Raw genomic sequence first — 20,218 nt, 5'->3', positions numbered from 1 at the left:
CTCCCTCGCGCCCTCGCTCCCTCGCGCCCTCGCTCCCTCCCTCCCTCTTGCGCCCTCCCTCGCCCTCCCTGCCTCGCCCTCCCTCCCTGCCTCGCCCTCCCTCCCTGCCTCGCCCTCCCTCCCTGCCTCGCCCTCCCTCCCTGCCTCGCCCTCCCTCCCTGCCTCGCCCTCCCTCCCTGCCTCGCCCTCCCTCCCTGCCTCGCCCTCCCTCCCTGCCTCGCCCTCCCTCCCTGCCTCGCCCTCCCTCCCTGCCTCGCCCTCCCTGCCTCGCCCTCCCTGCCTCGCCCTCCCTGCCTCGCCCTCCCTGCCTCGCCCTCCCTGCCTCGCCCTCCCTGCCTCGCCCTCCCTGCCTCGCCCTCCCTGCCTCGCCCTCCCTGCCTCGCCCTCCCTGCCTCGCCCTCCCTGCCTCGCCCTCCCTGCCTCGCCCTCCCTGCCTCGCCCTCCCTGCCTCGCCCTCCCTGCCTCGCCCTCCCTGCCTCGCCCTCCCTGCCTCGCCCTCCCTGCCTCGCCCTCCCTGCCTCGCCCTCCCTGCCTCGCCCTCCCTGCCTCGCCCTCCCTGCCTCGCCCTCCCTGCCTCGCCCTCCCTGCCTCGCCCTCCCTGCCTCGCCCTCCCTGCCTCGCCCTCCCTGCCTCGCCCTCCCTGCCTCGCCCTCCCTGCCTCGCCCTCCCTGCCTCGCCCTCCCTGCCTCGCCCTCCCTGCCTCGCCCTCCCTGCCTCGCCCTCCCTGCCTCGCCCTCCCTGCCTCGCCCTCCCTGCCTCGCCCTCCCTGCCTCGCCCTCCCTGCCTCGCCCTCCCTGCCTCGCCCTCCCTGCCTCGCCCTCCCTGCCTCGCCCTCCCTGCCTCGCCCTCCCTGCCTCGCCCTCCCTGCCTCGCCCTCCCTGCCTCGCCCTCCCTGCCTCGCCCTCCCTGCCTCGCCCTCCCTGCCTCGCCCTCCCTGCCTCGCCCTCCCTCCCTCGCCCTCCCTGCCTCGCCCTCCCTGCCTCGCCCTCCCTGCCTCGCCCTCCCTGCCTCGCCCTCCCTCCCTCGCCCTCCCTCCCTCGCCCTCCCTCCCTCGCCCTCCCTCCCTCGCCCTCCCTCCCTCGCCCTCCCTCCCTCGCCCTCCCTCCCTCGCCCTCCCTCCCTCGCCCTCCCTCCCTCGCCCTCCCTCCCTCGCCCTCCCTCCCTCGCCCTCCCTCCCTCGCCCTCCCTCCCTCGCCCTCCCTCCCTCTCCCTCCCTCCCTCGCGCCCTCCCTCCCTCGCGCCCTCCCTCCCTCGCGCCCTCCCTCCCTCGCGCCCTCCCTCCCTCGCGCCCTCCCTCCCTCGCGCCCTCCCTCCCTCGCGCCCTCCCTCCCTCGCGCCCTCCCTCCCTCGCGCCCTCCCTCCCTCGCGCCCTCCCTCCCTCGCGCCCTCCCTCCCTCGCGCCCTCCCTCCCTCGCGCCCTCCCTCCCTCGCGCCCTCCCTCCCTCGCGCCCTCCCTCCCTCGCGCCCTCCCTCCCTCGCCCTCGCTCCCTCCCTCGCCCTCGCTCCCTCCCTCGCCCTCGCTCCCTCCCTCGCCCTCGCTCCCTCCCTCGCCCTCGCCCTCGCTCCCTCCCTCTCCCTCCCTCGCCCTCGCTCCCTCCCTCGCCCTCGCTCCCTCCCTCGCCCTCGCTCCCTCCCTCGCCCTCGCTCCCTCCCTCGCCCTCGCTCCCTCCCTCGCCCTCGCTCCCTCCCTCGCCCTCGCTCCCTCCCTCGCCCTCGCTCCCTCCCTCGCTCCCTCCCTCGCTCCCTCCCTCGCCCTCCCTCCCTCCCTCCCTCGCCCTCCCTCCCTCCCTCCCTCGCCCTCCCTCCCTCGCTCCCGCCCTCCCTCCCGCCCTCCCTCCCTCGCTCCCTCCCTCGCTCCCTCCCTCGCTCTCGCCCTCGCTCCCTCCCTCGCTCTCGCCCTCGCTCCCTCCCTCCCTCCCTCGCCCTCCCTCCCTCCCTCGCCCTCCCTCCCTCCCTCGCCCTCCCTCCCTCCCTCGCCCTCCCTCCCTCCCTCGCCCTCCCTCCCTCGCTCTCGCTCTCGCTCCCTCCCTCGCTCTCGCTCCCTCCCTCGCTCTCGCTCCCTCCCTCGCTCTCGCTCCCTCCCTCGCTCTCGCTCCCTCCCTCGCTCTCGCTCCCTCCCTCGCCCTCGCTCCCTCCCTCGCCCTCGCTCCCTCCCTCGCCCTCGCTCCCTCCCTCGCCCTCGCTCCCTCCCTCGCCCTCGCTCCCTCCCTCGCCCTCGCTCCCTCCCTCGCCCTCGCTCCCTCCCTCGCCCTCGCTCCCTCCCTCGCTCTCGCCCTCGCTCCCTCGCTCTCGCCCTCGCTCCCTCGCTCTCGCCCTCGCTCCCTCCCTCGCTCTCGCTCCCTCCCTCGCTCTCGCTCCCTCCCTCGCTCTCGCTCCCTCCCTCCCTCGCTCTCGCTCCCTCCCTCGCTCTCGCTCCCTCCCTCGCTCTCGCTCCCTCCCTCGCTCTCGCCCTCGCTCCCTCCCTCGCCCTCGCTCCCTCCCTCGCCCTCGCTCCCTCCCTCGCCCTCGCTCCCTCCCTCGCCCTCGCTCCCTCCCTCGCCCTCGCTCCCTCCCTCGCCCTCGCTCCCTCCCCCGCTCTCCCCCGCCCTCCCTCCCTCTCTCTCCCGCTCCCGCTCTGACAGTTGCATTATATTATAATTTCCTGAAAACACTTGTCTGGTATGATGTCAGTGATCGCTCAGCAAAGTAGTTTTGTGGTTGGTCACTTTAAAAACGTTGTACTGAGTTTCACAGCTAACAGTGCATTCCATCAAGAATTGCAGTGAAATATTTTCAGTGAATTTTAGTTCCTGCAAAAATGACAATTATTTGATCCTTTGTATCCTTGCTTAATTAATAGTGACATGTTGTTCCAGGAAAACTGCTCTTGTCGTTTGAATACTCTGACAGAACGCGCTTCCCAACTTCGGACAGTTTCGGGGTTTTCTGGTGGGCTTTTTAAAAGAAAAGTTGGAAAACTGCGAATCTGTCAATGTTGGGAACACGCTGCTACTTCAGCAGCTGAGCTGTGAAACTGACTGCGTGATGCTTTTAAAAGGCCACTCTGCAAGAAGGAGACGATGGGAAATTTCCCATCTCCAGTCACGGAGCCCTGGTGAGAATGAGTAACAACCCCGGGTACACTTTACACCTGTGGACCATATGTTGGACAACCCTGATCTAAATCATCATACCAGACAAGTGTTTTCAGGAAATTATAATATAATTGTAAATGGACCATGTACTTCAGCCATTGAATGTCTTTTGCCATGTTTCTAATGCAGGCATGATCTTGATTTAGTTTGGTGCAGAAATTTCTACATAGACTGCAATGCCTCACGTGGGCAGGAAATCTACCCCACACATTATATAAAGTAATAGATATGGAAGTTGCACAGTGTTATAATTAGTTGCTAGGTGAAATTTAAATGATTTTTTGGGGATTAAAGAAGTACTTTTTTTTTCTTGGAAATCATATTCATTTACTTCTAGTTGTACACTTAATTTTTAGCAGTGTCTGTCTTGATGATGAAGCTAATCTTGATGAGGTATATATAGCTATGGTATGATGTGTTGCTTATTTTGTTAAACAGGATCAGGTGGTGAAAGAAGACAATATTGATGCTGTTGGCAAAAAACTGCAGGAATACCATAACCAATATCAGGATAAGAGTAAAGAATATGACCGGCTTTATGAAGAATACACAAGGACTTCACAGGTATGCCTAATATACCTAAATACAAATCTGACTGAGAGCAATTATATACCCAACAGAAATTTAATCCAATCAGTTGAACTCGAATGGTTTGTAACTCTTGCTGGGGCAAGGGGGAAATTGTGAACAAGCCAGGGCTGGGTAGTGGAGATTTAAGGATGATAATAGGGAGTATTTTTGCAGCTATTTCCTTTTTTGGGTATGATGTGAAGTGCATTGCACACACTGTAGAAGGAGTAAGGGTAGGTGTTGGTTCAAATGGCCTTTTTACATTCTATTTCTTTTTGATCTAGTTGCAACTTGGGAGATGGTTTCATTTAGTTTTGGGTACTTCATGCTGGTAGTGGCACTGGGATATTTGCACTGTAAATTAGTGGCGAATTTGCCACAATTGTTATTTTGTTATGTGGACTCTCGGATCTGTACACCACCACCTTTTTGTTCTTAAAAACCAGCATCCTTCCTTGGACTGTATTTCCAAGCATTACTTCTAAAATGCATTTAATAATGTGTTAGCAATGTTTTTTATTGTAGGTTTTGAATTTCTCAGTACTGAGCTTCCCAAATAAATTCCCTTTCTCCTTGTTAACTGCAACATGTTTTTTAAAAGCCGTAATTTGTAACTTTGCTTTTCACCATATTAAAATGGCTTGGAGGTGGTGCAGATCAGTGACCAACGAAGTGCATTGCTGACCTGTGTGGGTGGATTGAGCTGCTTTTTTCAGGACACGTTGACCTCTATCTCAGAGCAGTGTTTCTATTGCTACTGGGATAATGGCCCATACAGAAGTGCTGACCAAAGCCGTTGGTAGCAGTGACGTAATGGCCGTTAGACTCTCTACGTCAAATCTTTTTTTTAAATAAAGCTTTCTTTTTAGGGAGAGTTGCAGAATTGAATTTTGTAATATGTTGGGAGTATTCCAGGATCACCATTGTGTGTCAAATGACATTCATAAAAGAATATTGCACCCATTTCTGACATTTATTGATTCTAGACTGTAGTTTGCAATAATATGCAAGGAAGTTCCATGTGATGTATATTACAGTAAAAGCTATTGAACATTTCGTACAAAACTTTATTGAACTGTTTTTGAAATATAACTTGTAAACCTGTCACTTAAAGGTAAAACCAATCTGTCTCTAACAGGAAATACAAATGAAGAGAACTGCAATTGAAGCCTTTAATGAAACAATAAAAATATTTGAAGAGCAATGTCACACTCAAGAACGTTACAGCAAAGAATATATTGAGAGATTTCGCAGGGAAGGGAATGAGAAGGAAATTGAACGGTACTATTGCTTTAAATGTTTTTCTTTCCCCAAATCCTCTTGTTCCACTAAATCTTAGCTATATGGAGTTGCCTAGTGAAAGAAGGAGCCCTCCCCTCACTTGAACCTGTTGCAAAATGTTGCTCCTAATAAGGATCTTCATTTTAAAGCTTACATCACAGAAAAAAGCTGTTTGGCCCACTTGGTCTATGCCAGTGTAAATATACTTCACGCTTGCTTCCTCCCACCTTAATTCACCCTAACAACATATCCTTCTATTCCTTTCCCTTTCCTTTTGCCTTCCATGCAGCAATGGAAGGAGTCTACTTGTACACTAGGGCAGACGGCAAGCTCTACAATCTATCAAGGCTGAAAGTGAAGACAAGAACACATTGCGTCCTGATCAGAGAACTCCTCTATGCTGCTGATGCTGCACTAGTCACTCACATGAAAACTCAGCCACAGCGACTCATGGACTATCTCTCCCATGCCTGTAACTTGTTCTCCTTGACTGTAAGCATCAAGAACACCGTGGTCATGGGACAAGGTGTTGCATCTCTGCCCCAATTGCACTAAATAGCAGCTCCCCTGGAAGTGGTTAGCCAATTCTGCTGCCTTGGGTCCATGGTGACAGACAATCTATGCCTTGATGCTGAACATAGGGAAAGCACCTACCACCTTTGGCCAACTTGCGAAACACACATGGGATAACACCAAGCTGACCCTCAGAACCAAGCAGATGGTTTATAAGGCCTTTGTTTTTAGCACCTTGCTGTATAGCTGTGAAACATGGGCAACTTGCAGCTACCAGGAAAAAAAGCTCAATACTTTCCATCTTCGCTGTCAGAGGCATATTTTGGGTATATCCTGGCAGGACAAAATCACAAATGCGGCAGTCCTCTCAAAGGCAGAGCTCCCAAGTGTGTTGGCGCTATTTAAACAGAGGCAGCTTCGGTGGATCGGACATTTCCGTAGGATGGAAGACTGTTGCATACCCAAGGACTTTCTGTATGGTGTGGTAGCCAGAGCCAGATGACCAGTGGGGCACCCAAAGCTTCATTTCAAGGATGCTTGCAAGCGTGTCATGAAGGCCCTAATTATCAACTATTGCAACTGGCAAAAGCTGGAAATGGTGACTCATCCAGTGGACTGGTGTGCCATACTACGATGACCAGTTGCTGCAGCAGCTTGGCAACAGGTGCCAGCATCAAAAACAACAACTCTCAGAATCGCTTAGCTTCATGTGCAGAACATGTGACAGAATCTGCCTCTCAAGGATTGGCCTTAACAACCATCAGCAAAGGTGCACCAAGAGAAGACACCCCACCTAAATGGATTATTTGCTGCGTGTCCATCTTTCGTAGATGGAAGGATGCCAACCATCTATTCCTTCCTCTTATACTTATCTTGCTTCCCTTAAATGCATCTTTGCTATTCGTCTCAACTACTCTCTGTGGTAGCAAGTTCCACATTCTCACCACTCTGAGTAATGAAGTTCCTGCTGAATTATTTATTGGCTTTATTAGTAACTATCTTGTATTTATAGCCCCTAGTTTAGGACTTCCCCTCAAGTGGAAACATCATCTTCACAGCTACCCCATCAACCCCTTAATCTTAAAGATCTCTATCTGGTCACCCTCAGTCTTCTCTTTTCTCTAGAAAAGGTACTCTTTCAGTTCAGGTAGTGCTTCTGTATCCTTTTTGTAATATGGAGACAGCTGTGCACCACACTTATATAGAACTTATATAGAACATTGCTTATATCAAAATTTAATGTAACTCCCCAAGTTTTTAAGTCTGATCCTCTAGAAATTAACCCTGATGCTTTATTAATCTTACTGATTTTTTTTTTTTGACCCCTAGATCCATTTTACCCCATTTAGACTCTTACTTTCCAAGGAGTAGGCAGACTTCTTTATTCCTCCTACCAAAAGGTATCCCCTCACACTGGTATTGAAATTAATTTGCCATTCACACATCCATTCTGCAAGTTTGTTGATGTCTTGTACTTTGTCGCAGTCTTCCTCAGTATTAGCTATATCCCCAATTTAGTGTTATCTGCAAATTATGCTAGCATAATATGGTTATAGCTTATTTTGTAAGAAGAATTTTCTCTGCAATGTCCTCAAATTAGTATATTGATGAGTTTTGCTTAATTGAGTCCTTGGATAAATGGAATGATCTAATTTTTATTAAGCGCACTTCTGTAAACCTGCCAGCAGATCATATTATTACTGGTGTGCAAAGGGGAAAGCCTGATTACCTGCATGTCTGGTTAAAAGATACACTCAAGGTGAGCAGCTGTGAATATAGAAAGGAGAAATAGAGCAAATAATTAACATGCACATTATGACTGAAAGCTTAAGTTTGCACCATCTACGTAGCATCCTGATTTGCATTAGTTATCAACAATTCAAAAAAACCTTTGCTTATGTGGTAGGATAATGATGAACTATGAAAAACTCAAGTCTCGTCTTGGGGAGATCCATGACAGCAAGATGCGCCTGGAACAGGATTTGAAGAAACAAGCGTCTGATAACCGCGAGATTGACAAGAAAATGAACAGTATCAAGCCTGACCTCATTCAACTGCGAAAGATCAGGGATCAGTACCTGGTGTAAGTAGAAACAGAAGATAAATGATATTAGATTTACTTCTCTGAGGGGCAAAGTATGGCTCAACGTTGGCAGCATAACAATTAAAAATTTATGGTTTTCCTCCTTTCTCCATCTTGCAGATGGCTCAATCACAAAGGAGTGCGTCAAAAGCGAATAAATGACTGGCTTGGAATCAAAAATGAGAATGCAGATGAGTGAGTATAATTATCCTTGTGAATGACATTGCTGCCTGAAGCTGAACCAGGAATATAGTCATGTTATCCTTAAGTTCTTAGATTTTCATAGAAAACCTTTGTCTTTAGGCTAGCTCAAATTGAAAAATGCTGGGGAATCTGTGGAGTAATGGACCACCCCTTAGTGTAGCTTCGAAAGGCTTTGCCGCAGAGACACTTCAAAAAAAAAATTGAGCTGGAGTAAGGAATTGCTGGTCAGCTGCATAGTGACTTTTTTTTTCGGAGGCATCCATTGTATGTTATGTATGGCCAGGATGGAACTATATATAAATCCCATCCTCATTGTTTGCATATACTTTTATCCTTTGCTAATTACTAAAACTACCAGGATTGTGATAATGCAACAAGGAAAGCCGTTCAGACAGCTAGAATAAGATATTTTACCTGCAGCTAAAAAAGGGATTTATTTCCTTGAAAAGAAGTTCTGTGTTGTGATTGTAGGCCAAATCTAAATGTCTTATTATAGGATCGTTTTCAGTACTTTGTCAAACTTGTATGAATATGGCAGGAATGGAAGCTACTGGCAAATTTGGTTTGCCAGTATCTAGAGAAATGTTAATGTTCACAGAAATGCTTCATCAGACATCATAACCTAATCTCTAGTTCCAGCACTTTTAATTTCAGATTTATAGCATTCTGTATTTTTAATCTTGACATTCTTTTGTTTAGGGAAGGGAAAGAATTTTTTGAAAATATCTGTTCCTGTAGCAGATTTTATTAAATCCAGGAGCTTGTATCTAGTTTTCAGGAGTCCCAAAAATGGATTCAAAGATTTCATGCAGTTTCTTCAGATCACATAGTAAAGAACTTTTACTGTGTATGCTTGTGATATCTAAATGGCAGATCATTAATTATGCAGTTATTGACAGTGTGTCCATTCTTGACATATTGGGTCCCTTCCACAGTACTTAATGGGAATGTCAACTTATTGATTTGAATAGACAGGCCCATAGTCAGATATAGCACTGAGGGCAAGTGAACGGATATATTTTCAGCTCTTCACTGTCTCAGTGAGAGAGCCAAACGTAGGCCTCAAAATCAGGGTCACCTATTTACATGGGCTTTTACTCAGTTTTGTGGACAGTCAGGCTCCGTTTTTGATATTTGTGTGATTATACCAAGTTGATTGGTGCTATAAAGCCAAAGCGAGTGACATTTGGTACTATTTGCAAGAACCTTGTGTAAACTAATTTTATGAATTGGATATGTGACCTCTTTAGAAGGCTTAGTTACTAGACATTAGTTCTTAAAGAATAATTTACTATAATATAGTGGTACAAGCATCGGAACCACAACAATGCTATCTCCGTTTAGTGTAATTAATGGGTTAATCATAGAACACGGAATCCTGGAACAAGGTAACAAACATTCTTATCACTTGTTGTGAGAGCACTGTACAAGGCTCAGTAGAGTAACTTGTTATAAATAATTTCACACCAGCACGTATTTCATGACTGAAGAAGATGAAAATCTTCCTCACTACGATGAGAAGACCTGGTTTGTGGGAGCTATTAATCGAACACAAGCTGAAGATTTACTTCGAGGGAAATCAGATGGTGCCTTCCTAATCAGGGAAAGCAGTAAAAAGGGCTGCTATGCCTGTTCTGTGGTGTAAGTAACATCCTTTTTTTTTAAAGGAAGCATGTTTGTTACTCAAGAAAATCCCATTGCTGATGCCATGTTGTCATGTTTTTTTCTATCATTAGTTTTATTTACAAACTGTATGCACAGTAATGCTGTTTGAAGGAAGTTTTATGTAGGAATATATTAAGAAATATATATGCCATTGGGCATATACAGATGTAAATTTTATAAATGAATGCAAAATTTCACATTGCAGCAGATGCAGTGTGGTCAATCTTATTGAAGCACTACTTTTGGTATCTCATCCTTATCCTTTTGATTCCCCTTTCCTCTCCACTCCCATGCCAATGATCATCCTACATTACATTGATTTATTGTCAGTCTCAGTTAGGTAATGTAACAAGAAGCAAGGCAATGCAGCACAGGATTGGATATAAGCTGTTGGATGAGGAGGGGAGCAGAGTTCTCACTGAAAACAAGATTGGTCAGTGAATAAAGCCCAGAATGAAATCTGAATAAACTATCCAGTTTGGTGGGGATTATGGGGGAAGAGATACCACAAAACAAGATATGAGCTGTCAGTTGAGGCAAGAAGTGATATGAGCATCAGTTAAAGGACGTGAGCGAATACACTGGAGTCAGATCCTATCGTTAGCATTTTTCTTGTCTAGGCGAGATATGTTGTATACAAAGCTTGTGCAAGACAGGCGTCTTAAACATGTTGTAGACTTATTAATGTGATTTCCCATTCCCTATTCTTCCTAGAAGTCCCTTTTCCCTATGCCAGGCATTTTTCTAATGTTGTTTTCACTCATCCAATTTCCACAGCTTGGGGCCAGACCTAGGGTAGAGCTCATCCTATGGGAAGCTAGCATTTCAGAATTGGTACCAAGGGATACATTGAAGGCTCTTTGTCTACAAGGCCTGGCACATGACCAGTGCTCTGTGGGACAGACTGAACAGTTTGATATGCTTCAGAAGGAATGATTGTGTTGAAAAAGAATGCCTTTCTACTGCATTCACAATAAACTACAGTAAAAATCTAAATTCTCACCGCCTCAAGGAATTAAAGCAGCCTTTCTTCTGGGAGGAGAGGCCTTGGTGGCACTTTGACCATCTGCATGGATAAACTTCTATTTATAGTTGCCAACACACCAAATGGGCATAACCTTATGGGACATTTTTTTCTTAATTCAGAGGCTGTCCAAAATAAGCTACCACATAGTGGAAAACAGCTGGATTTAAATGGTATCTAAATCCTTTTAATAATTGAAGTCAGCTTCACTAGATATTCAGAGTACAGACAAATCACGATAAAAGCATTAGTTTCCTAAGAAATATTAAATTTTGATTGCGATCTCTACAAACTTTGAAATTAAAAGTCCATTTTCTAAATCATTTGGGTGGCAGGAAACCTCTTGGCGTTTTAAAAAAAAAAAAAGACCAAATATTATAAGTATCGGTGTCTGGAAGCCGTTGCAAGGGAAAAAATAGACTAAGTACATTCATGGTAAGTGAAAGTGACACTTTATAAGCGAGACGACTCACTTGAACTTTTTGTGCAGTATTGGTCGCTGTACTTGTGGTACAGAATCAGTCAACAAAAATTAGATCAAACATTTGATAACTTGGAATATAAAATCCACACTAAGAAAGCTAAATCTAGTCTTCTTAAAAGTAAGAAAGGGATATGATCTAAGTTTTTAAATACCAGGAAGGGAATCTGAAAGATACTTTGTCCTGGTTCTTCACAAGTTCCAGACCGAGTTAGAGAATATATGTGGAAGCTGAAGAGGCCATATTTTAAACTTAACTCAGTATTTTCAGGCAAGTGGAACTCCGCGTCATGTTGCTGGGGGTGTCTGATTTTGGCTGTGTACTAGATGGGCAAGGGATTAGGAAGGAGGAGTGTGTTGAGAGAATGAGTGTAAATTGTCTTCACTCCACATTGGGCAGCTCCTAGTTATGGAGCAGGGTTGGCCCTTTGAATAAGTCACCTGTCCCCATGGAAATAGTTTGTGGAACAGGGGTAAGATAATCTTATAAAGGGGCGATGACAAATATAGATGGATAAACATAGATTTCTGTTCCATGGAGTTTCTTTCGGCTGTGATTACAGGAGATGTTTAGGCAAATGCAATATTTGAGATATCCAGTAACTAAATTTACTTGTTATATCTATTGTTAGTAATTTTCAGAAAGCCTGAAATGTTGTATTTCAAGCACTGTTAACTGGCTTAAAGTCGGCTCTTCAGCCTTGATAAATGGAACAAGCTGTTTACTTAATATGTGCCTTCATAGGATTTTGTCATTTGCTAACAACTTCTTGCATCTCCCCTTACAGCGCTGATGGAGAAGTGAAGCACTGTGTGATTTACAGCACGCCAAGGGGTTATGGATTTGCCGAACCATACAACTTGTACAGCACGCTTAAAGACCTGGTGCTGCATTACCAACAAACTTCACTGGTCCAGCACAATGACTCTCTGAATGTGAGACTGGCCTACCCTGTCTACAGCCAGATGCCCTCTCTGCGCAGATGAATGTTTGAGTCGGCAGTGACAGATTACAGAACACTGAGGGCATTGTACTTGGCTGCTTTTGCACAGTGAGTACAGAATGTGAATCAGGACAGTGGCGTACTCATGAGTTCAGGTGACCTGGTGCTACCTAAACTCCAACTGTGACTCTGTTTTTTGCTTTCATTTCAGTCAGAAACACAAAAAAAAAACTGGAAATGTATCTTTTTTTTTCTTTTGGTTTTTGTTTTGGTGTCATTCGTGTGGAGCTGAAACTTTAGTCCAGACAGTCTAGTGCTGATGGCTCTAGGCTATTCATCTTGAGAGTTTAAAAATTTCCAATTTTCAGATGTTCTTTTTCATGGAACAGCCAGTGAGAACTCTGTTAGTCTTAACTTCAGATAACTACAACATCTAGTGCAACTCTGACAAGAGCACCCAGTGTATGAAGAAGACCTCTTTGCATTTTTAGTTTAGTCGACGTATTTTTCTTGAACTAGACTTGACCAGATTATCTGATTTCTTTCACTCGTTGGAGGATACTGAACTCGGTGTGAAAGAAGACCAAAGGCATTCAGGCGAGCTTCTGACAAAAAAAAAATTAAAACTGGCAAAATTTGAAAAAAAATTGCACAAAGGGTCGTTTTTTCAATGTACTGGAGTACAAGTTTAAAAAAAAAATACAAATAAAGAACATTATATGGCTTCTGTGACTCTAGAGCTCTTCACAAAATTAACCAAACTGAAAAGACCAGGGTATCTTTTGATGTTGGTTTTAGCACTTAATGTTCAGTCAGATGTCTGCAGCCGTACATATTTACACCAAAATGTTAATGTTTTTAAAAATTAACAACACTAGTGCATAATGTTATTAACATAAACCTGAAATTTTGCAATTTTACTTTGACCAGTCATATTTAACCCAGAAGATGAGCATCGAAATTTAGTTGTAGTGAGGCGAGTACTTTAAAGGTGCTTAAAATTAGACTATGGGAAAGAAACAAATAATCTTGTTTCATTACTCGCTGAAAGGAAAGTGCAATTTGTGATGCTTCTGGATGGCAAAGAAAGATCCTTAAAGGGGGTATGAGAAATTGGGATAGGTAGTACTTGTTCCTATTTCAGTGGAAAACACAAGCCCAATTAGGTTGTATTTCATAATTTTAGAATCAAGTCTATTCAATATGATTTATTATACTCCAGTATATTTTAAGCAGTTGAGAAAGAGGTATTTGGAGGTTCTGTGAACAGCTTAATTTTAAATGGTGTAAGAGACGACTTCCTAAATCCACTGAGCATGCTCCCTGGTATGTCGTGTTTTGAGAATGATTTGTCCAGGAAACAAGGGTCCCATGATGCACTGGGCATTTTTTTGTGCAGTTCCAATAAAAATGTTTTACAGACCTTTTTTTAAAAAAAAAAGATGGCAGCTAGTTTTTTTTTTCCAATGCTGGTCTCACTTTCTTGAATCTGATTCTGTTTTAAATACCTTTAGATCAGATCTGGATTGTTGACAAGGCCATTCATAATATTTTTACGAGTATGCAAAGTGTGATTTTTGTCTTTTTTCCTCTGTCAGAACTCTACAAGGCCTGCCACCTGTTACTTCTGTTTTCTATAGTAGAGCAGAATATAGTCCACTGTCCCTTTCCCCACTCCCCCGAAGCATTGCTCCATTTATGCACCAATGCAACTGCTGAAATTTTTATGCCTTTTTTGGTCCATAGATGTAAAAAGTAATGTTCTCTCCATGAAAAATATAATTCATGTGAAAATTAGGCCTAGCATTTTGAGATGCCAGGGTACGTTCTGTGCACTTCTAATACTGTTCCCAAACAATTAGGAATTTAAAGAACACGTTAAATAGTTAAGATTTTTTTTCTAGCCATCCAGATGCGATTAATTTTAAAAGTATGTAGCGGTTTTAATATAGCAGACACCTGATGCACTATATATTACCAGTGAACTTGGCAAAAGCAAGGGCATCCCTAGGTCTTGAAGGCAGCTGGGGTTAAATGAAACATTGCATTTTGTTTTGTGAAGTTCTCTGCTCAACTGCAGACCATGGCCAAAATGGAAATGGCTTTTTAATTCTTCACTGTGCACAAACTGGTGCAGGTGCTTATCCAGCATTTATCGATGGTGCGGCTGTAACTGTGGCCCACTCACTAAAAGCTCATTTTGCCATATTTGAGCAATCCTATTTCTGTTGAATTTTTTTTTGTACTGGTAAAGTGAATCAGACCCTGGGATGGAGTTGAACATTGTTTCCTGCATTCACTGGGAGGAGTGGATGGGTAGGTACTTCTGAAAAGGATTGAAATGTAAGTATTGGAAGCACCACAGAGCATTCTGAGAAACATTTGTGTTTCTGCTAATATTCAGAAGTTGGCTTTTTTTTTTAATGGGTACATTATTCTTAACCCTTTTCTGAGAGAGAGAGCCTTGTTTTTTTAATACTAGGGCTGGGTAATTTGGTCAAATTTTTAAGAAATATTTACAGTCAAACATTGTGCAAAATGAGCCGTATTTGGGAAGTTGCAGGAATATTGATGCTTTGTAGTGATGCCCTGGATGCCATTTTGTGGTATTCTTCAAACCACTACCCCCCTGCCCCCACCCCTCATACCAAACCTAGCGTTTTACAAGTGTATTAGGATATATTATTCCTTTGTGTGGTTATAAATGTTAAAAAAAAAAAATGCATCCTATACCAAGTCTACCAGTAAGTGTCATGCTCCTGTGTTGTGGATCAGCCACACTGGCATTCCTGGGCTGCATTTCTAAGACCTCCTATATTTGGAGCACTCCTATTGGAAGCTTGGGGAGAGGAAGTGAAATCAACAGGAATAACCATTTTGCCCCTGCAGCTAAAGATGGACAGGAAGACTGAAAATGAAAATATAATGAAGAAATGAGGGATGGGGGGCATGTGTGAGCAATGTCCTGAGAGTTTAAAAATTCCATTTGCCAAATTTTGTTCAGGAAGGTGGTAATAAAATTGGTTGCAGACTGGTCTGTACACCCACATACAATTTGTGTACCGTTTAATTTGGATAAGTTAGAAGGGGCTGAATTTAACTTAAATCAACAATATTTAACCTCTGATTTTTCAGATCAATATATTTTTTTTATTTGAGTAAATTTTCATGTGCTTACATAGCCAACAATTAAACAACATCTGAAATAATCTAAGGGCTTAAATATCTCATACCCCTTGATCTATATATTTGGCGTTTGTGATTGCTTTTTTTATTTTCTGCCTGCCCTTTCCCCATTTTTCTGACCCTCCCATTGCACAGTTTGACACCTCAGTGCATCCTATTTTCAGTTAAGGACAGGCCAACACCTCTTGACTTTGCAGCTCTAATTTATGGCTGTTGGGAAGGGAGCAGAGAAGGAGGGAATGTAATGTGGGATGCTTGTAAGCACTGCATCTCATTCCAGGTTGAATTCTGATGTTTCCTTTTGAACACAAAGAAGTCTCTTGCCTGTCAACTTAGTGTAGGGAGAATCTGTTAAAAGAAATCCTAAATCCGTTTATAAAATGAAGTTTGTGGTGAGAATTTTTAAAGATCGGACTATCCTAGTGATACAGTCCTGGCTGGGATTAAAGTTTTAGCTTGATCAAAATTTCTCCTGTAGTAAGGGTTATGTGGGAGTGGAACTGTACAAAGTAATATCAAACCCTTCTTTCCAAATTATTATTCTACTGGAAACCTCCAAGGGGATTCATCGCTGCAGAAAATGTGGTTTAATGAAGTGCATTCAATTCCTTGGCAAAATGCATTTTACCTGTATGCGATTGAAATTGCCTTGGGAGCTTAGCTTTCCCAGTCGACGGGAAGAATTGTTCAATTTATGCCATTGATTTGTATTTTTGTAGAGGTATGGTCTAAAAACCATGTCCCTTCATCCACAGATTGGGCATCTCAATTCTGTTTTTAAAAACTTTTTTTTCTTTTAAAGTGAGTTTTCCAGAACTAACATCGTTCACTTTGAATATAAAATAAATGTTTAATTAAAAACCAAAGGGGATAAAACTAAGAGGAGCAGTAGGTTTTGTAGCAATACTTCACCCTTTCACTTCTGGGTTCTTGGTTTAATTGTGGTGCAAACAGTTAAATAAGCACTTTTCTGTTTGCAAAGGCCCTAAGTAAAATGAGTTTTGTTGGTTAGTACCTAAAGGACAGGGGACTACAATATAAAATTGCCCACTAACTTACACTAGATTGATTAGTACCTTGACTTGGGCCATGACGATGGTTTTGATGTTGAAATGAAATAAATTAAAATTTCAGACTGATAACTTAGGAAGTTGATGGTAACGGAGCATTACTAAGACAGAGTAAAAGAAGCTTGACTCTGCATCTGGCCTTTTACACCTGACTTAGGACTGCTTGATGCTTACAAGATGACAGCAGTGGGAAACAGTTTTCATTCTCTCTTGATATGTCCTCTTGATGAGCACGAAAACGTAACAAACAACTTTTTTTAAAAAGTGGTGCAGGCAAACCTTCATGACAAGTGGTGTTCTGAGATTTTTTAATATCCTGTATGACTGTTTTTCCCCCTCAGGATTGCTTGTTTGTGGCATTTAAATCATTTGGTTGTGTATCTAATGCAAAGCATAATGCAGGACCTGGCAAAATGAGGGATCCCAGAGAACTAAGAAGAGACTGCTTTGAGTCCTTAACTAATAGAGAAAAGTATTACTGTAATAGCTACTGTACTTGATCATAAAAATAGTGTTGAAAATGCAAAATTCCACCTGATTAACAGCTTTATTTCCCCGACTGCATAGTGACCACATCAATCTTCCCAAATTGGTTATAAGTACAAAGCCCTACAATACTGCATGATAATATTCCAGTGTTGGGATTTAGGAATACTGTCTCTGACTCCAGTCCACTGCAGTCTTTCCAAGTTGCTAATTCAGCATTGAATTTGAAAATAAGTGTTGAGTTCAACATTCATGTGTATCAGATTGAGACCGTCCAAACTTAATTCAGTTAGACTTTGAACCCAGATTCCAGATTTGTTTTTGGAAAGTGGGGGAGGGAGTAAATCTACATATCTTACTGCATCACCATCCTCTGATAACTAAGCTTTTGTAGTATTTGTGCTTCCTACGCTTGTGGAGAAAGCACATTGTTTATAATAAGTTGATGACAAAGAATTCCCAGCCTTAGTAGAAACTCCTTATTTTTGAGCAAAACAGTGGTTCCAATGCCATAGTCACCAATTGTCAACTTAGTGTTCCGAGATTTTTTTAATGCCTTTTAGACAGTATTCTATTTGCACATTTTTATTTTAAGAAAAGCTAGGTACAGCAAAGTGTGCTTTCAAGTTCTTTTTATGAACACTTTAAAAGTTCTATCCTGATGATACTTGCTTTATTTGAGTATATTCTTTGATAATTTTAATTTTTTATTATAAATTGGATTGTTTTGGTTCTCTGCAGGACAGAAGGCTTTACACGATTTGTTCCAGGCAGTGGGGTCAAAAAAGACATTTTTGTGCATTCTCCTTTTCTTTTTGTCTCACTCTGTCTCCCTCGAGCTATCTAGCTCTTGCTCTGTCGCACTGTCGTTCTCTTGCACTCGCTTTCTCTCCCTCCCTCTCGCTTGCTCTGTCTATTTCACTCGTTCGTTCTGTCTCGCTCTCTTTTTTTTTTAAAAAAGAGAGCAAATTTCATGCACTTTTCAAAAGACAAAAACCCAGCATGTAACTTAAGTATGTTGACTGTTGTATCTGTGTAATTCAGCTTTGTTCTGTCTGTAAATGGTGTAGTTTAATATGAACTTATGTAGCTTACAAGAAAAGGTCACATCGTGCATTACAACTAATAGAGTAGCATCTGCTCCCAGTGCTGGTATATTATACTTTACAGATAACTGTATACTGCACTAGGTTGTATCAGTTGTACAAATCTCTGTTCCTAGTCTGCAGCTGAGTCTTTTGTGACACCAATAACTGGTCACAGCATGTATGGGATTTTCTGCATTATAAGCATTGACTCTGTTTCATTCTCCACACAGTAACTGCTACTGTCTTCAGAATTTGTGATTTTTTTCCTTTTTTGTCAAGTTGCCATAACTTCATATTCATCTATCTTGCAGAATAAAAATGTATTTTGTTCAGAATCAGTGTGAAGGGTTTAACTTTTCAACAAAAATAAAACCAATACCACCTATTACTTTCTCCTTTCGCACAGCTGATTATGTTCTTGATGTCCTGTTCCACAGTGGAAGAAAAAGGATACTACTATAGAATCTGCACCATGCAAAATCTCGATACTTTTATAAACCTATTGGTTAAAGAGTTTGTAACCTGGAAGAATTTGCATTCCACTGAATGTTTGCCCCAATTTTCAGCAACATTTTGTTCATTTTATATAACGAATGTGGCCCCAGCGCAACTTCCTCTGATCTGAAACACTGCCTCTAATGTTAGAAATTTGATGCAATTCAGTATTATTGGTTATAGACACATGACTTATCACATTCCGTAATTTGTCTTTCTACAATGCCACTGATGTCGCATCTGTTGTGACGTCATCGTCTCAATGCATTTTTTGTCTTCAGTTGTTTTCATGGATGAAGAAGTCATGTTTGAATTTATTTCAAATTTGTACATGACATACATGTAAATACTCAGTTGGGAATAGTAGAATACTATGTTTATTTCAATTGTGGAAAAGATCCTTATTGCTAGTGAGTAGATATGCCTCAGTAATGAGAGATACTTAGCCTACATTACCATGGTGACCACATTCAAAAGTACTTCATTGCCTGTAGAGTGCATTGGAATGCCCTGACGTCATGAAAGGCATTATTACCACATTATAAAGACTTGCATTTATATAACCCTGAAAAAATTATACTTCCACTAACAGAGTGCAAATAATCTTGAGCTGTGAAGCTAATATTTGTAGCCATGTTTCAAGTTCTGGTTGCCAGTTTTAACAAAGCCTAAAACTGAATTGAATCACTATGCTGTGTGTACCAAATGCAAGATGCATTGCAGCTACTCACCACACCTCATTCAACATCACCTTCCAAACCCATGACCTCTTGCACCTTGAAGGACGAGGGCAGCAGACGTGTGGGAACACCACCATCTACCTGCAAGTTTCCGTCCAAGCCACACACCATCCTGACTTGGAACTATATCACTGTTCCTTCACTGTCGCTGGATCAAAATCTTGCAACTCCCTCCCTAACAGCACTGTGGGCGTACCTACACCAGATGGACTGCAGTGGTTCCAGAAGGCAGCTCTGCACCACCTTCTCAAGGGCAATTAAGGATGGGCAACCAATACTGGCCTTGCCAGTGATGCCCACATCCCATGAAACGAATAAAAAAAAAATATAAAAGCATTGCTATTGTATTAAACAATAGCTCATTCTTCATACTTTTACACCTACTTTCAGAGCTTGCAGTGTCTGTCTTGTGAGCTAGATTGCATATATCTGCCAAGAAAATACTTTTCTGGATTGGCTAGAAGGCTTTTCCTATGCAGAACAAATTATAAACTTTTGGTGTTCCTGTAATACCTGGGATTTCTGCATTCTTTGCAACATGACAACACTTTGCTGTATTATCATCCTGTCTAAAGGCAGAGATGACTGGAGTGTAATAATGCAATGGTATCATCTGTAATCACTTTTCATAGAGTGATTGGAGCACACAGCACATGCCCTGAGCACTGCATTGATGATGGGGGTGGATCATGTGTGCAGGCTTTTGTTTTACTTCGGCAGCAAGCATTGTCTGCAAGCACAGCATGTGTTGAAACATTTAGACTTGTGATTGAGATGGCATTTGAATACAAAAAAACCATACTGTCCTTCACAAAAGATTTATCAGATAAAACTTGTATCATGCTAAGTTACCACTCGGGGACTGGCAATCACTGAATCAGTTTTGTCATCTTTAATTCATCTTTCAGCATATGATTAAAGTGCAGTGTTACTCCTGACCAGCCTTTCATTTTCACTCCTTCCATAAACTGGCGCTCATCGAGAATCTGTATCCTATCCTGTGACAGCCGCCGCATACCCACCACTTATTTCTTCACTGATCCACATTTGGAAACCAGTTCCCCAACACCTTAAATACTCATCTGGAGGTTTAATGGTCATACACTTTCGGACCCCGTCCAAAACCCATTCTTTGGCTAAGCTTTTGTTCACTCCCTCTTGTCTCCCATTTTGATTCAGCATCCTTTTTTTTTGATTTTGCCGTAGTGCCTTGGAATGTTTTTACTACATTAAAGGTGAAATATAAATGCAAGT

General features: G+C 43.5%; 1 protein-coding gene across 5 annotated transcripts in view; it reads left to right on the top strand.

Moving 5' to 3' along the window:
* Window positions 1-18,064, top strand: part of pik3r3b (phosphoinositide-3-kinase, regulatory subunit 3b (gamma)) — a 727,809-nt gene extending 709,745 nt beyond the window's left edge. For all 5 annotated transcript variants that reach the window (XM_068037088.1, XM_068037087.1, XM_068037089.1 and 2 more), the window contains 6 exons: window positions 3,573-3,698; window positions 4,843-4,985; window positions 7,405-7,581; window positions 7,702-7,776; window positions 9,256-9,426; window positions 11,744-18,064. In XM_068037088.1, coding sequence (XP_067893189.1) covers window positions 3,573-3,698; window positions 4,843-4,985; window positions 7,405-7,581; window positions 7,702-7,776; window positions 9,256-9,426; window positions 11,744-11,942 — 891 coding nt within the window. In that variant the 3' untranslated portion in view covers window positions 11,943-18,064. The remainder of the gene's footprint in view (window positions 1-3,572; window positions 3,699-4,842; window positions 4,986-7,404; window positions 7,582-7,701; window positions 7,777-9,255; window positions 9,427-11,743) is intronic.
* Window positions 18,065-20,218: the final 2,154 nt, after the last annotated feature.

This window comes from Heterodontus francisci, chromosome 8 (assembly GCF_036365525.1).
Source record: "Heterodontus francisci isolate sHetFra1 chromosome 8, sHetFra1.hap1, whole genome shotgun sequence".
In the NCBI taxonomy this organism is placed as follows: domain Eukaryota; kingdom Metazoa; phylum Chordata; class Chondrichthyes; order Heterodontiformes; family Heterodontidae; genus Heterodontus; species Heterodontus francisci.
Note: the sequence above shows the minus strand (reverse complement) of the source record. Positions and strands in the feature narration are given on the sequence as shown.